The 17,709-nt window shown below is 48.0% G+C and overlaps 1 protein-coding gene across 3 annotated transcripts in view; it reads right to left on the bottom strand.

Annotated features, from left to right (window-relative positions):
• NUP85 (nucleoporin 85) overlaps positions 1 to 17,365 on the bottom strand; it is a 31,239-nt gene extending 13,874 nt beyond the window's left edge. Inside the window, exons 1-7 of one of the 3 annotated variants that reach the window (XM_054456345.2) lie at positions 16,663 to 17,365; positions 13,213 to 13,306; positions 11,867 to 12,029; positions 9,782 to 9,852; positions 8,730 to 8,773; positions 5,971 to 6,040; positions 3,486 to 3,607 (exon numbers count right to left, since the gene is read on the bottom strand). In XM_054456345.2, the coding sequence (XP_054312320.1) occupies positions 3,486 to 3,607; positions 5,971 to 6,040; positions 8,730 to 8,773; positions 9,782 to 9,852; positions 11,867 to 12,029; positions 13,213 to 13,306; positions 16,663 to 16,695 (597 nt within the window). In that variant the 5' untranslated portion in view covers positions 16,696 to 17,365. The remainder of the gene's footprint in view (positions 1 to 3,485; positions 3,608 to 5,970; positions 6,041 to 8,729; positions 8,774 to 9,781; positions 9,853 to 11,866; positions 12,030 to 13,212; positions 13,307 to 16,662) is intronic. The other 2 variants (XM_054456347.2, XM_054456348.2) reach the window with 2 other exon arrangements.
• Between the last annotated feature and the right edge of the window lie 344 nt (positions 17,366 to 17,709).

Raw genomic sequence — 17,709 nt, 5'->3', positions numbered from 1 at the left:
AGGACAGCCTTTGGGAACCTAAGTAAGATCTCGGGCTTCCTCTGCTCAGCTCTCCCATGCCTCCTCACCCCACATGGCTTAGAAGTAAAAGACTAGCTTTTACTGTGCATCAGCCGTGTCAACTACTTCACCCACATTTATGTTCCTTTAACTAATGATCACAACAGCCCCATGGGACAGGTATTATTATCTCCACTGGACAGATGAGGACCCTTAAGGCCGTTAAGTAGCTCACTCAAGATCTCACAGCTAGTGGCCGGGCACAGTGGCTCACACCTGTAATCCCAATACTTTGGGAGGCCAAGGCAAGAGGACTGCTTGAGGCCAGGAGTTCAAAAAATAAAAAAATCTGGCTGGATGTGGTGGCTCAAGCCTGTAATCCCAGCACTTTGAGAGGCTGAGGCAGGCGGATCACTTGAGGTCAGGAGCTCGAGACCAGCCTGGCCAAAACAGTGAAACCCCATCTCTACTAAAAATAAAAAAAGAGCCAGGCAAGATGGCGAGAGCCTATAATCCCAGCTGAGATCGCCCCACTGCACTCCAGCCTGGGCAACAGAGTGAGACTCTGCCTCAAAAAATAAATAAAAATAAAAAATAATTGGGTTAGCCAGGCAGGGCGGCTCACGCCTGTAATCCCAGCACTTTGGGAGGCCGAGGCAAGCAGATTATGAGGTCAGGAGATCGAGACCATCCTGACTAACATGGTGAAACCCCGTCTCTACTAAACAAAATTAAAAAATTAGCCAGGTGTGGTGGCGGGCGCCCGTGGTCCCAACTACTCAGGAGGCTGAGGCAGGAGAATGGCGTGAACCCGGGAGGGAGAGCTTGCAGCAAGCGGAGATCGTGTCACTGCGCTCCAGCCTGGGCAACAGAGCGAGACTCCGGCTAAAAAAAAAAAAAAAAAATTGGGATGCTGGGATGGAGGGAGGCAGGCAAATCACTTGAGGTCAGGAGTTCAAGACCAGCCTGACCAACATGATGAAACCCCATCTCTACTAAAAATACAAAAAACAAAACAAAACAAAAAAAACCCAGCTGGGCATCATGGCGTATGCCTATAATCCTAGCTACTTGGTAGGCTGAGACAGGAGAACTGCTTGAACCAGGGAGGCGGAGGTTGCAGTGAGCTGAGATAGCGCCACTGCACTCCAGCCTGGGCAACAGAGCAAGACGCCATCTCAATAAATAAATAAATAAATAACTTTAGCTGGTGGTGGTAGCACATGTCTGTGGTCCCAGCTACTTGGGAGGCTGAAGTAGGAGGACCACTGGAGACCTGGAGGCCAAGGCTACAGTGAGTATTGATTGTGCACTGCAGCCTGGGGAACACAGTGAAACCGTATTTAAAAAAAAAAAAAAAAAAAAAAAGGCCAGGCATGGTGGCTCATGCTGGTAATCCCAGGACTTTGGGAGGCCAAGGTGGGTGAATCACGAGGTCAGGAGTTTGAGATCAGCCTGGCCAACATGGTAAAACCCCATCCCTACTAAAAATACAAAAATTAGCTGGGTATGGTGACACGCGCCTGTAGTCCCAGCTACTCAGGAGGCTGAGGCAGAAGAATCACTTGAACCCCGGAGGCAGAGGTTGCAGTGAGCTGAGATCACACCACTGCACTCCAGCCTAGGTGACAGAGAGAGACTCTGTCTCAAAAAAGAAAAAACCCACCTCACAGCTAGTAAAAGGCAAAGCTGGAATGCTAACCCAGGCAGTGTAGCACCACAGACCATGCTGTTAGTCACCCTGCTATGTAGGCTGCAAAAAGCTAAAGTCTCAGTGACAGCCCAGGGGCCCATCTCAGACCTGGCCTGGTATCTCTCTGTCTTTATCTCCCCAGCTAATCCCTCCCACCTACCCCTACACAGCACAGCCCCTCCTGCCCACCCTGGCTCTAGAACACAGCATCTACAGGCCCTGCTATCTAGAATGCTTTCTTCAGCCTAGCTCTCCTCACCTCCTTCAGGTCTCACCTCCAATCTCTCATGAGGGAGGCCTTCTTTGATGCCCCTCCAGCACTTGCAGCCTCCCCTCCCTTCTTGGCACCTTGCCAGAGCATTTCACTATGTGCCAGGATACATGGTACTAGCCTATGCGTTGCTGTTCTGTCTCCACACACAGGATATAAACTCCATAAAGGCAGGAATCTTTGCCTGTTTTAGTCATGGTGTCTCCTTGGTGCCTTGCAAACAGTAGGGACTCAATAAATCCTCAGTGAATGACCAGGCATGGCGGCTCACACTTGCAATCCCAGCACTTTGGGAGGCCAAGGTGGGAAGATTGCTTGAGCCCAGGAGTTCAAGACCAGCCTGGGTAATACAGTGAAACCTCACCTCTACAAAAAATCAAACTAGCCAGGCGTAGTGGTGTGCGCCTGTAGTCCCAGCCACTCAGGAGGCTGAGGTAGGAGGATTGCTTGAGCCCAGGAAATCAAAGGTGCATTGTGCCATGATCGCATCACTGCACTCCAGCCCAGGCCGCAAAGCGAAACCCTGTCTCTAAATGACAACAACAAACCTTAGCGAATCAATCAGAGACTCAAACATTTGGCCCACTACTTCCTGTGAGCCACCATGCTGGGCCGAATTCCAGGTTTTCTTTTCTTTTCTTTTTTTTTTTGTCCTCACAATCTGTTCCCAATTTCAGGTTTTATAAGTTTAATCGACTTTCCATTAGCCCAGTCAACTAGCCATCTCCTCCCTGCCACCTCCCAATTGGGTCAGTCAGCAGAGGTGAATGGAACTACCTAACACATAGAAAATACATCCATATACACACATACGACATGCTGACTTCGAAATTGATAATCCCAAGTAACGTGCAAGCTCATTTATATCCAAACCCGTATGCACCCCAGCCCCTGTCAATTGGTTTTATATCATTAGCCAGGCATGGTGGTTGGCACCTGTGGTCCCAGCTACTTGAGAGGCTGAGGTGGTAGGACCACACAGGAGGCGGAGGTTGCAGTGAGCAAGATAAGGCCACTGCACAACAGCCTGGGGAACACAGTCAGACTATCTTTTCTCTTTTATATTTTTATTTATTAATTTATTTTGAGATGGAGGGTCTCACTTTGTTGCCCAGGCTAATCTCAAACTCCTGGGCTCAAGAGATTCCTGACTTGGCCTCCCAAAGTGCTGGCTGGAATTACAGGCATGAGCCACCACACCCAGCTGAGACCCTGTCTCCAAAAAAAAAAAAAAAAAAAACGGTTTTGTATTCCTTTTTGTGTCTTCTCTTCCTTAGATCCACAAAGAAATCAAATTTCCTTTTACCCTGGAAAGTCTTCAAAGCATTATTTTTCTTACATGGTACCTCGGTTTTAGACTTTCCCATAGAGCAGGGAAAAAAAGATCCAAAAGAGTCTCCATAGTAACAGACTCCAAAAGCCAGCCTACTGCTGGAGGCTCAGTGGGTGTCCTCGGACCCACCCGGCAGCACCAGGGACAGTAGAACACATGGTGGGAGGTGGGGGCCCGGCCTGTCTTACCAAGTTCCAGAAGCTGTCATGTTTGCTCGGATTCTCACTGCCCAGAACATCTGCCGACAAACTGTCCACCTCGCACACATGGAGCCGGACCCAGTCAAGGAGATGGAGAAGGAGAGGGCCAGCTGGGAGGAGAGACTCTCATCACACACAAAAGCCTCAGCTTCATCTGCAGCAAGTTCCTTTATCCAAGGAACAGAGAACTTTAAGGCAGACAAGCTGACTACATAGGTTTATCCCTTTTAAGCAGTCACACACATGGTCCTGAATGAAGGACTGTGCTAGGAAAAAGCAAATGCACTTTCACCAAATATTACCTCTGTGCGAAGCAGCTCCATCTTTAACTGACCCCAGAAAGGGGTGAACATGGAATGCAGACCTCACCACCCCACACTCCAGATTCTTCACAAATACTTAATAGCTACATAAGTAATGGCCGTTTAGGAACCCACAATGACTAGCTAGCAAGCAGCCAGGTATGCAATGATGATAAAAACATATGACCAGGGGGCTGGTGGCGCACACCTGGAATCCCAGCACTTTCAGAGGCTAAGGCAGGTGGATCATCTAAGCTCAGGAGTTCAAGACCAGCCTGGACAACATGGTGAAACCCTGTCTCTACTAAAAATACAAAAATTAGCCGGGCGTGGTGGCTCATGCCTGTAATTCCAGCTACTCAGGTGGCTAAGGCAGAATTGCTTGAACCCAGGAGGCAGAGGTTGCAGTGAGCCAAGATCGCACAACTGCACTCCAGCCTGGGTGACAGAGTGAGACTGTCTCAAAAAACAAAACAAAACAAAACATATGGCCGGGCATGGTAGTTCATGTCTGTAATCCCAGCACTTTGGGAGGCTGAGGCAGGCAGATCCCTTGAACCCAGAAGTTTGACACTAGGCTGGACAACATAGGGAGACCCCATCTCTACAAAAAAAAATAAAAAATTAGCCGACGCAGGAATGGTGGCTCACGCCTATAATCCCAGCATTTTGCGAGGCCAAGATGGGCAGACTGCTTGAGCCCAAGAGTTCAAGAACAGTCTGGGCAACATAGCGAAATTTCCTCTCCAAAAAAAATACAAAAATTAGCTGGGTGTGGTGGTGCATGCCTGTGGTCCCAGCTACTTGGGAGGCTGGGCAGGAGGATTGCTTGAGCCCAGGAAGTCAAGGCTGCTAAGCTGTGATCACACCATTGTACTCCAGCCTGGGTGACAGAGCAAGACCCTGTCTCCCCTCCCCCAGCATATACACACAAAAAATTAGCCTAGCATGGTGGCAGGTGCCTGTAGTCCCAGCTACTCAGGAGGCTGAGACAGGAGGATCGCTTGAGCCTGGGAGGTCCAGACTGCAATAGCCATGATTGTACCACCACACTCCAGCCTAAGTGACAGAGTGAGAACTTGTCTCAATTAATCAATAAAAATAAAATGAAATAAAATGACAGAGTAAAGCCAGCACTCTGTATCCATGATGTAGAACCTGCAGATACAAAGGGCCAACTGTAACCTCCTCAAAAATCCACTGGAGAAGGGAGGCCCCTGAACAACCAACTCTAATTTCAAGTTTCTCACTTCTTTAGCAAGAGTATGAATAAAATGCTAGGGCTACACAGAGGTTACTACTCATTTATGGAAAATAGCAAACATAAATCCTTAAAAGAAATGCAAAAAAGCTGCAGCAGATCCACAGAGAGCTCATACAGGCCATGACACTATACTGACCACAGTTTAATTCAAGATCAACAGAAAGCTGGGCACAGTGGCTCACACGTGGAATCCCTGCACTTTGGGAGACCGAGGCGGGCAGATCACCTGAGGTTGGGAGTTCGAGACCAGCCTGACCAACATGGAGAAACCTCGTCTCCACTAAAAATACAAAATTAGCCAGACGTGGCAGCACATGTCTGTAATCCCAGCTACTCAGGAGGCTGAGGCAGGAGAATCGCTTGAACCTGGGAGGTGGAGGCTGCGGTGAGACGAGATCACGCCATTGCACTCCAGCCTGGGCAACAAGAGCGAAACTCTGTCTCAAAAAAAAAAAAAAAGATCAACAGAAAAATTCCCATTGGCAGAGTTAATACCCATTGGCAGAGTTAACACACAGAGTTGCCCTGTCCCAATGATTTGTGACAGAATTCCCAACGTGACTTTGCCTCTCACCACCTAATCCCACCCCACATTCACAAAACTTTCTTAAGCTTGGCCAGTCCATGATGGACTGACACTGACACCCCCTTTCACACACTAGTTTAATATTTCTCAGTACTTGTCAGGGTTTAGGTTTCTTGGAGGCACTCTGCATGATTCTTTTTGCAGCACCTGACAAAATGGTCAGGTTTCTTTGGGTGTTTTCTAACCATTTCCCGTGGTTATAATGATGGAAAGAACATTCTCAGGAATAAAACACTCATCACCACGCACAGGAAAGATGAGGAAAGAGCAGAAGATGGAAGGGGACACCTATGACATTATGGTAAGATATTCCATGCTTACCTGGGGCCACTTCAATAAAAAGAATCTCACACAGGTTCCAGATGAGCTCCATTGCTGACAAAATGGAGACCTAAGGAAGACATGGGGACAGGTTTCACCCGAAATGATTCCTGAGTTTTGCTCTCAGAGCCAAGGGATAAAGCAGACCTTGACTCACATGACAGTTATTCCTTAACCCAAAGGTTACTGAAATCCTACTGGAGGATTTCCCACAGGGGAGCCAGCGTGAGGACGTTAGGTGGTGGGATGGAGACCAACATTATTTTATTTTAGTGGTTGTGATTTTATTTTACTGTGCATTACAAAAATAACTTGGCCAAGTGCAGTAGCTCATGCCTGTAATCACAGCACTTTGGGAGGCCAAGGCAGGTGGAATGCTTGAGTCTAGGAGTTTGAGACCAGCTTGAGCAACATGGCAAGATCCTATCTCAACAAAAAATATAAAAATTGGCCAAGTGTGGTGACACATCCCTGTAGTCTCAGCTACTCAGGAGGCTGAGTTGGGAGGATCACTTGAGCCCAGGAAGTTGAGTCTGAGTGAGCCATAATCGTGCCACTATTCCAGCCTGGGCAAGAGTGAGACCCTGTCTCAAAATTTAAAAAAAGAAAAAAATATAACTTGCATGTCATCAATTATTATTTATTCATTTTTTGAGATGGAGTTTGGCTCTTGTTGCCCAAGCTAGAGCACAGTGGCATAATTTCGGCTCACTGCAACTTCTGCCTCCCGGGTTCAAGTGATTCTCCTGCCTCAGCCTCCCCAGTAGCTGGGATTACAGGCGCCTGCCACCATGCCCAGCTAATTTTTTGTATTTTTAGTAGAGACGGGGTTTCACCTCGTTAGCCAGGATGGTCTCGATCTCCTGACCTCGTGATCCACCCGCCTCAGCCTCCCAAAGTGCTGGGATTACAGGCTTGAGCCACCGTGCCTGGCCAACACCCAGCATTTTTTTTTTTGAGATAGAGTCTCACTCTGTCAGCCAGGCTGGAGTGCAGTGGCATGATCTCGGCTCACTGCAACCTCTGCCTCCAGGGTTCAAGCAATTCTCCCGCCTCAGCCTCCCGGGTGGCTGGGATTACAGGTGCACACCACCACGCCTAGCTAAATATTGTATTTTTAGTAGAGATGGGGTTTCCATGTTGGCCAGGCTGGTTTCGAACTCCTAACCTCAAGAGATCCACCCACCTTGCCCTCTCAAAGTGCTGGGATTACAGGCGTGAGCCACTGCGCCCAGCCTATCTCGATGAACTGATGCTTTAGCAAGGTGCTTCATTTGAGTAAAAGGAAGAGACAATATTTAGAAAAATATTCAGTAGATGACACAAAACACGTAGACAGAGCAAGAATTGTGAAGTTGGTATTCCAAGGACTGAAGTTTAGGAAACAGTCTATTAATGTGAAAGCCCAATATAAGACCCTGAAATAAATCAGACATGGACCTTGCCCTTAGGAATACGCGGGCTTCCCTTCCTCACCATCCTTCAGTCCACAGACACCTTGATGACTTGACATAAGGGTACTTCAGAGACAGTGAATTACTGCCTAGTCACTACTGACTTTGAAAAGTATCTAATATGAAGCATCTACTAAGGAAAAAGATACTGTAAGTCATCTTCCAGCTCCAAGTAAAGTAGAGCCACTTGCAACTCAGTAAAAATGTTGAGTTTGGCTGGGCGCGGTGGCTCACACTTGTAATCCCAACACTTTGGGAGGCCGAGGCAGGCAGATCACGAGGTCAGGAGATCGAGAGCATCCTGGCTAACACGGGGAAACCCCGTCTCTACTAAAAATACAAAAAATTAGCCAGACATGGTGGCGGGCGCCTGTAGTCCCAGCTACTCGGGAGGCTGAGGCAGGAGAATGGCGTGAACCCGGGAGGCGGAGCTTGCAGTGAGCCGAGATCGCGCCACTGCATTCCAGCCTGGGTGACAGAGCGAGACTCTGTCTCAAAAAAAATAAAATTAAATTAAAAAAATTGAGTTTCGCCAGGTGTGGCAGCTCACACCTATAATCCCAGCACTTTGGGAGGCCAAGGCAGGAGGATCACTTGAGCCCAAGAGTTCGAGACCAGCTTTGACAACATAGAGAGACCCTGTCTTTCAAAAAAAAAAAAAAAAAAAAAAAAAAAAAATGTTGAGTTCAAGAAGTGAGTAGTGTTTATGAGACCGAGCAGTGATCTCACAAGATTAGTCCTCCATTTCAGGTGACAACCCCTCAACACAATTTGGTCAGGATATATATGTTCCATAAGAACGGAAAATTCAGGGCCAGCACAGTGGCTCACACCTGTAATCCCGCCACTTTGGGAGGTCAAGGCGGGTGGATCACTTGAGGTCAAGAGTTCAAGACCAGCCTGGCCAACATGGTGAAACCACAGCTCTACTAAAAATGCAAAAAGTAGCTGGGCTTGGTGTGGCACGCACCTATAATCCCAGCTACTCGGGAGGCTGAGACAGGAGAAATGCTTGAACCCAGGGCACTCCAGCCTGGGTGACACAGCGAGACTCCATCTCAAAAAAAAAAAAAAAAAAGAAAGAAAAAAAAGAAAAGGAACCGAACATTCATTCAAGTATTTAACAAGCACTTCCTTGTGAGCTACACCTTGAAGGGGGCAAGACAATCACTGTCACCCAAAGGAGCTGTCTATCTACCTGAAAAGAAGAGACTTCTGTCATAACAGGAACTGCAAAGCCACCCAGGTGGGTGCCCAGGACACAGAACACAGTCGTGCTAAAACAATAAAGGTGACTCCCCTTACCTGGCTGCTGAACTGGCGGCCATTGGCTGGATCTTTAGCAGCAACTAGCAAAACACAAAACATTTTAAGTGAGCAATGGAACTCTTAGGCTTATTGTCATAGTTGAATATTCCAGGGTCTATGGCTTGAGCCTTTATTTCTTTTAATGACAAAAATTAAAAGACATTATAATCTCTTTTAATTATGGATTTTTTTGTTGTTGTTAATGCTTCATATCCCTTCAATTCTCAAACCAAAGGCCCTCAAGTTACAAAATGGCACTTTCAACTGCAACACAGCTACCATAAAGGTCTCTGACATGCCAAGCACAGTGGCTCACACCTGTCATCCCAACACTTTGGGAGGCTGATATCAAAGGACTTCTTGAGCCCAGGAGTTCAAGAACAGCCTGAAAAAATTAGGGAGACCTCGTCTCTACAAATAATTAAAAAATTATCAGAACAAAGGTCTCTGAGGAAAAGAGGGGACAAAAATTGTTTAAATTAGCTGGGCATGGTAGTACACACCTGCAGTCCCAACTACTTGGAAGGATGAGGTAGGAAGATCACTTGAGCCCAGGAGGTGAGATCATGACTGCAGTGAGCCATAATGTGTCTTTGCACTCCAGCCTGGGCAACCTTGTCTCAAAAAAAAAAAAAAAAAAAAGTCCAGGCACAGTGGCTGACTCCTGTAATCCCAGAACTCTGGGCTTGGTGGTGTACAACTGTAGTCCCAGCTACTCAGGAGGCTGAGGCTAGAGAATCGCTTGAACCTGGGAGGTGGAGGTTGCAGTGACCTGAGTTCACGCCACAGCACCTCAGCCTGGGCGACAGAGCAACACTCAGTCTCAAAAGAAAAAAAATACTCTAAATGATTACCAAAAAAGTAAGGATTATGAAAGATGGAAACGTAAGTTTTGGATTGGAATATCAATCAAACTTTACCTCACAGTATTTATGCATAGATTACATACTCAAAATACCAACATGCACGCACACACACACACGTACACACACGCACGCACATGCACGCACACACACACATGCACACACACACGCACACACAGTCCTTACTTGCAACCTGGTGCATTTCCTCCATACATGCTCTGATGACTGATCGGTAGTTTTTACTCACTCGAACCAATCTACAAAAAATGAAATAACACACAAGATGAGCCTGGAACATCTTGTAGTGCCACAAAGGAAGGAAACACTCAAATAAATGTAGAAATTTGCTGAAAGAAAGAGGAGAGCTGTTGTGAAGGAGCTCCTAACCTTCTGAAGCTGGAACAACTTGGACAACAAAATAAAATGCCACAAAACAACCCATGGGCTAAAGTTAATATCCACAAACCCATACTGACATTAATTGTTGCAGATGAAATCTACTGGTCAGACCTTGTCTCAAAAAAATAAAAAAGATACATAAAGATATTTACTGGCCAGGCCCGGTGGCTCAGGCGTGTAATCCCAGCACTTCGGGAGGTGAAAGTGGGTGGATCACCAGAGGTCAGGTGTTTGAGACCAGCCTGGCCAACCTGGTGAAACCCTGTCTCTACTAAAAATACAAAAATCCCAGCTACTCGGGAGGCTGAGGCAGGAGAATCTCTTGAACCCGGCAGGCAGAGGTTGCAGTGAGCCAAGATCATGCCATTGCACTCCAGCCTGGGCAACAGAGTGAGACTCCATCTAAAAAAAAAAAAAAAGAATAAGACAGGGTCCCCTGGCATCAAGGAATTACAGGACTTTTGACATGTTTTTTTCCTAGAAGTGACAATAGATTTCTCAAACTCACCAATATTCTCCACCAGAGTCCCTTAAAGCCAATAATCAGGCCAGGTGCAGTGGCTCACTCCTATAATCCCAGCACTTTGGGAGGCTGAGGTGGGCAGATCACTTGAGGTCAGGAGTTCAAGACCAGCCCGGCCAAAATGACAAAACCCTATCTCTACTAAAAATGCAAAAATTAGCCAGGCATGGTGGCACCCACCTGTAATCCCAGCTACTCAGGAGGCTGAGGCAGGAGAATGGCTTGAACCCAGGAGGCAGAGGCTGCAGTGGGCCGAGATTGCACCACTGCACTCCAGCCTAGGTGACAGAGTGAAACTCTGTCTCAAAAAAAAAAAAAAACAAAAAAAAAACAGGTCCAGGCATGGTGGCTTACACCTGTAATCCCAGCACTTTGGGAGGCCGAAGCAGGTGGATCATGAGGTCATGAGATCGAGACCATCCTGGCTAACATGGTGAAACCCCGTCTCTACTAAAAATACAAAAAATTAGCTGGACATGGTGGCAGGCGCCTGTAGTCCCAGCTACTTGGGAGGCTGAGGCAGGAGAATGGCGTGAACCCAGGAGGCGGAGCTTGCAGTGAGCGGAGATCGCGTCACTGCACTCCAGCCTGGGCGACAGAGCGAAACTCTGCCTCGAAAAAAAACAGAAAAACAACCAATAATCACTCTCACACACACTCACACAGAAGCTGACCTGGGTCTTGTCCAGAATGACTCATTTGTGAAAAGCTTATCAAGGAAGTAATATACCAACACTGCCCACGCCGTAGCCATCCATGTGAAGGGACGCTGACAAACATCTAACACAGGAGTTCTTAAACTCCAGTGTGCTGGAGATTTTAAGATCCAACCACAGAGATTTTGATTTTGATGATCTGAGGTGGGTCCCAAAAGTCTACAATTAACAAGTACCACTCTGATAATGATGAAGTTATGAACTACAATTCAAGAAAATCCTAATCTATAAATAGTACAAGAGTTTTCTGGTCTGTCGTCAAATAACGTCTGAACCGTAATTTTTTAGAGACAAAACTGTTAGGTTTATATTAATTTTCAAATCTCCCAACAATGTGACCTCATTCAACAACTCTCACATGCTTGTGTGGCCTAAATTTTCTTCTTTAGAGGGTAAGTAAAATATGAATATAAATAAAGCTTGTCAAGCCAGCCAATCAATAGCATTTGCATATTGCCGCTAAGTCTTCCCATCACTGCTAATGTACACTGTCCAGTACTCATGCCTCAACTAGAACCAGGAGTCTCTTATTTCTTTACGCAACCGGTAAAACACACAAAAAGACAACAATGTACTTCATTTGGCTTTCCACAGTGTAGTGTGGGCTTCAACACCAAACAGCAACCAACTTACTGAGATTTTCTGGATTTTCCAGTCAACTCTTCGTCAATTCTCTGGAGGCCCAGAAAGATTCCATGGGATTCATTGAAGAGTTTTCTCAAGATTTGAGAGTAAACATCTACGTCCTTACGGATGATATAGATAAAGGGGCAACTTGGCACCATCTCTGATTTTTCTGAAACCAAACAGAAAAAAAAAATTTAACATCTATTATGATCATCTCCAAAAGTGAATCTACTCTAAAGAAATTTTTTGTGGCCGGGCATCGTGGCTCGTGCCTACAATCCCAGCACTTTGGGAGGCCCAGGCAGGCAGATCACGAGGTCAGGAATTCGAGACCAGGCTGGCCAACATAGCAAAACCCTGTCTCTACCAAAAATACAAAAATTAGCTGGGCGTGGTGGCGCATGCCTTCATTCCCAGCTACTCAGGAGGCTGAGGCAGGAGAATTGCTTCAAACCGGGAGGCGGAGGTGGCAGTGAGCCAAGATCGCACCGCTGCATTCCAGCCTGGACAGAGCGAGACTCCATCTCAAAAAAAAAAAAGCAAATCAAATGTCAAGATTCCAGTTTTATCCTTCTACTGGAGGGAGACCGTATCACTGTATCAGGAAAAGAAAAAGATTCACATCCTATCCAATAGCTGATGGAACTTAGGAAAATCAAGCCAAGGACAAGCTATGTCACTCTCCAGCTCCATCTGTGCCTTGGATGCTACGGCTCAGCTCAGCCTACAGAACTATTATTCAGCTGAATCCATGCTGTGGACACAAAAGTGACGGCCAAGCATCTGCAAGGTTCACAATAAGGGAGCTACTGATAGGAATTTGGTCACTTTGGACAAAGAAAAAGGGATAAAAAGCTTGACATTTTAAATATGAAGAAAATTTTTCATGAAAACTATTTAATTTTTTTTCCGGGATTCAACATCTTCAAGATCTCAAAAATCAATGAAAATCTAAAATAGCTAACATTTCAAAAATAAAAATGCCGAAATGCAACAGGATCGCTTGAGGCCAGGAGTGTGAGACCAGCCTAGGCAACAAAACGAGACTCCCATCTCTACAAAGAAAAAAAAATTAGCTGGGCGTGGTGGCATGGGTGACCTGTAGTCTCAGCTACTAGGAAGACTGAGGCGGAGGATCACTTGAGCCCAGGAGGTAGAGGCTGCAGTGAGCCATGATCGCACACGGGTGACACAACAAAACTCTGTTGTATCTTGAAAACAAAATAGAGAAAATTAAAATAGTACAAAATAAATTCAACTGTTTCAGTCCACAACTAGTAAAATCTGAGGTAATAAACAGAAAAACAACCAAATGTGCCAAGATGGATAATTTGGAAGGAAAAAAACCCTACCTTTTTTGTTGAAGGAGGTTTCACATACCAGCATCTCCCCTGGACCCCAGTCAAAACACATTTGGTTCTTCTTGGAATTTACGCCTGGAATCAACTAGTAAAATAAGGCATAGAAATCTAAATGAAAAATGTTCTTCTTACTGAAGTCGTTCCATCCTTTTTTTTTTTTTTTTTTCCGAGACAACGACTCCTCACTCTAACAGGCTGGTGTACAGTGGCGCAATCTCAGCTTGCTCCAGTCGCCGCCTCCTGGGTTCAAGGGCTTCTCCTGCCTCAACCTCCTGAGTAGCTGGGACTACAGGTGTGTGCAACCACACCCGGCTATTTTTTTTCATTTTTAGTAGAGATGGAGTTTCACCATATTGCCCAGGCTGGTCACAAACTCCTGAGCTCAGGCGATCCATTCGCCTCAGCCTCCCAAAGTGCTAGGACTACAGGCGTGAGCCACCGTGCCCGCCCTGCTGAAAAACACTTTAAGTGAAGAGCACAGCCGGTCCTCTAATAACACTGTATCCTTCAATAACATTTCTTTATAACACTGGTAAGAAAAATTCATTTTGGGCTGGCGGCAGGGTGGCTCCTGCCAGCACTTTGGGAGGCTAAGGCGGGCAGATCATCTGAGGTCAGTAGTTCGAACTCTTGTTGCCCAGGCTGGACTGCAGTGACGCGATCTCGGCTCACTGCAACCTCTGCCTGCTGGGTTCAAGTGATTCTCCTGCCTCAGCTTCTTGAGTAGGTGGGATTACAGGCACGCGCCACCACATCAGGTTAATTTTTGTATTTTTTTAGTAGAGACGGGGTTTCACCATGTTGGCCAGGTTGATCTTGAACTCCTAGCCAGGCGCGGTGGCTCACGCCTGTAATCCCAGCACTTTGGGAGGCCGAGGCAGGCGGATCACGAGGTCAGGCATTCGAGACCAGCCTGACCAAGATGGTGAAACCCCATCTCTAACAAAAATACAAAAATTAGCTGGGTGTGGTGGCACGCACCTGTAATCTCAGCTACTCAGGAGATTGAGGCAGAAGAATCGCTTGAACCCGGGAGCCAGAGGTTGCAGTGAGCTGAGATCGCACCACTGCACTCCACTCTGGGTGACAGAGTGAGAATCCGTCTCAAAAAAAGAAAGAGGCCAGGCGCAGTGGCTCACACTTGTAATCCCAGCACTTTGGGAGACTGAGGCCGGCAGATCACCTGAGGTCGGGAGTTCCAGACCAGCCTGACCAACATGGAGAAACCTCATCTCTACTAAAAAAAATACAAAATTAACCAGTCATGGTGGCACATGCCTGTAATCCCAGCTACTCAGGAGGCTGAGGCAGGAGAATTGCTTGAACCTGGGAGGCGGAGGTTGCAGAGAGCCGAGATCACACCACTGCACTCTAGCCTGGGCGACAAGAGGGAAACTCCGCCTCAAGAGAAAAAAAAAGAAGGAAACATATCTCCCCAGACAGCTTCCCTCACAAATTGCTCACAAGGAAATTCCTTGTGAGCCTCTAAAATTTTCAGGATACACATCGCCCCTATAAACTAGTCCTAAAATCAAGATCTGTTGATTCTGACAATGTCAACTACCAGCTTATCTTCACAAGCAAAAGACCAGAAATCAGCCGGGCACGGTGGCTCACGCCTGTAATCCCAGCACTTTGGGAGGCCGAGGCGGGCGGATCACGAGGTCAGGAGATAAAGACCATCCTGGCTAACATGGTGAAACCCCGTCTCTACTAAAAATACAAAACAAAATTAGCTGGGCTTGGTGGCGGGTACCTGTAGTCCCAGCTACTCGGGAGGCTGAGGCAGGAGAATGGCGTGAACCCGGGAGGCGGGGCTTGCAGTGAGCCGAGACTGCGCCACTGTACTCCAGCCTGGGCAACAGAGCAAGGCTGTCTCAACAACAACAACAAAAAGACCAGAAATCGGCCAGGCGTGGTGGCTCACACCTGTAATCCCAACACTGTGGGAGGCCGAGCTGGGTGGATCACAAAGTCAGTTCAAGACCAGCCTGGCCAACATGGTGAAACCTCATCTCTACTAAAAATACAAAAAAAAAAAAAATTAGCCGGGCGTGGTGGCACACGCCTGTAAACCCAGCTACACAGGACACTGAGGCAGGAGAATCGCTTGAACCCGGGTGGCGGAGGTGGCAGTAAGCTGAGATCAAGCCACTGCACTCCAGCCTAGGCGACAGAGCGAGACTCCATCTCAAAAAAAGAAAGAAAAGAAAAGAAAAGAAAAGAAAGAGGCCAGGCGCGGTGGCTCACGCCTGTAATCCCAGCACTTTGGGAGGCCGAGGTGGGGGGATCACGAGGTCAGGAGATCGAGACCATCCTGGCCAACACGGTGAAACCCCGTTTCTACTAAAAATACAAAAAAATAGCCAGACGTGGTGGCGGGCACCTGTAGTCCCAGCTACTCAGGAGGCTGAGACAGGAGAATGGCATGCACCCGGGAGGCGGAGGTTGCAGTGAGCCGAGATCGCGCTACTGCACTCCAGCCTGGGAGACAGAGCGAGACTCCGTCTAAAAATAATAATAATAATAATAACAATAATAATCCCTCTACCTACCCTGAGATGAATGCATACATAAATTTTTCCTCTGCTCCCTCTTTTCACAGGTAAAATGCAGATTTACTGAGGCTAGTCACCGACTCACAAGAATGTAATCATTTGCCTCCTCACTGCCTAACCTCCCGTTTTTGCCCCTCCTGCTAGCTCCTTCCTCTTTAACTAGGGATGTTCCCAAAACCATCTTTGGAAAAAGCACAGGTCTCAGATCCTCCTGTGACCTGTGCTTTTTCCCGGTTGGATCCTCAACCTTAGCTAATTAAACCTTTATCGGTTGAGGCCTGCCTCAGTCACTTTTGGTTAACAAGAGAAAGAGGGAAAACAAGATCAGTCCAAGTAGCAGAAACGGTAGGTATCTCGTACACAAAGCGCGGGAATTTTTTAATACACATCACAGATCATCCACAGTTGACATACTATCTTCAAAGTTCAAATGGAATTGAATGCACAGCGATAAAATAGGAATAGTCTCCTGAGAGAATACGTTGAATAAACCTTAGGCCACACAGGCAGAAGCTCAACGTGCCGCGATGCAGAGCTTAATACGGCTGGAAGAAAAATATAAATTCCTCTGCTTGGGCTGAACCCACTCTAATGCCCAAGAGGAAAAGCGAGGGAAGTAAAAAGGCCAGGAAGACAAAGGAAGGAAAGGGACGGAGTGGAACCTTCGAGGCCGGGGTTTGTGACTGGTGGCAGAAACCCCGCGACCACTGCGACCCTAGGACGGGCACCTCGTTAACACTGCGACCTCCGGAAAGCGGCAACTGAGTCGAGGGAAGGGGACGAGGGCCTCGCGACCACTAGGGAAGCAGACAAGCCTGAAGTAACTAAGCAGACACAGTTCTCAACCCGCAAGGACGAGCAAGCCTGTTCGGGGTGCCCTTACAGTGACTGTTGGCTCGCCATCGAGCTCCTCCATAGCGCCGAACCCCAGCCTTCTAGAAGTCGCCGGGACACCAATGCTTCCCGCGCAGTCCTCCCGCTCAGAGCTGGCTGTGAGACGAGACCCCGCCTGGGCGTCTCCTGCAGCGCCTGCAAGCCCAAACCCTCAGTGCTGCGGCGCTGTCTCCTCTCAGCCACGGCCACCCCGCTGCGGTCCTCTGCCCGCGTTCTTCCTTCCTGGCGTCCACAGCAAATCAGGGAAAACAGCGTCGAGGACTGACTGCACTCACAGTACCGCGCTAACAGGATCAGGCGGCGCCGCGGACACCCTGGTGCCGAGCGGAGAAAAGGCCCCCGGAGACGGCGGGTGGGGCAGGAGGACCCCGAGGCCAGAGAAGGTGGGACTGCGCGTGCGTGGCCGGGGGGGAGGGGGGGGGCGGGGGCGGCACTTGGGTGGGAACTCGTGCGGGACTTAGGTCCCAGGAAGCCTGCAACCTCTCCCAACTCTGGGAGTCCTCGCTCCATCCCGGTCTCCACCTTAGTGTCGTCGCAGCCACTTGTCCAAACCCCGACAGTCAAACGGGCTTGTGCTGGAAAGCAATCGCCTCCACTTCCACACTAGAACACACACAAGAGGCACGGGAACAAAATCGATACCCCTGAAGGCCGGGCGCTGTGGCTCAAGCCTCTAATCCCGGCATTTTGGCAGCCCGAGGTGGGCGGATCACTGGAGGTCAGGAGTTCAAGACCAGTCTGGCCAATATGGTGAAACCTCGTCTCTACTAAAAATATAAAAAATTAGACGGGCGTGGTGGCGGACACCTGTAATCCCAGCTACTCGAAGGCTGAGGCAGGAGAATTGTTCTAATCCGGGAGGTGGAGGTTGCATTGAGCCAAGATCGCACCACTGCACTCCAGCCTGGGAGACAGAGCGAGACTCCGTCTCAAAAAAAAGAAAAAAAAAATTAGCCGGGCTTGGTAGCGCGCACCTGTAATGCCAGCACTCCAGGAAGCCGAGGTGGGCGGATCACCTGAGGTCAGGAGTTCAAGA

This window comes from Pongo pygmaeus, chromosome 19, assembly GCF_028885625.2.
Source record: "Pongo pygmaeus isolate AG05252 chromosome 19, NHGRI_mPonPyg2-v2.0_pri, whole genome shotgun sequence".
In the NCBI taxonomy this organism is placed as follows: Eukaryota; Metazoa; Chordata; class Mammalia; order Primates; family Hominidae; genus Pongo; species Pongo pygmaeus.
This window is presented reverse-complemented; position numbering and strand designations above follow the sequence as displayed.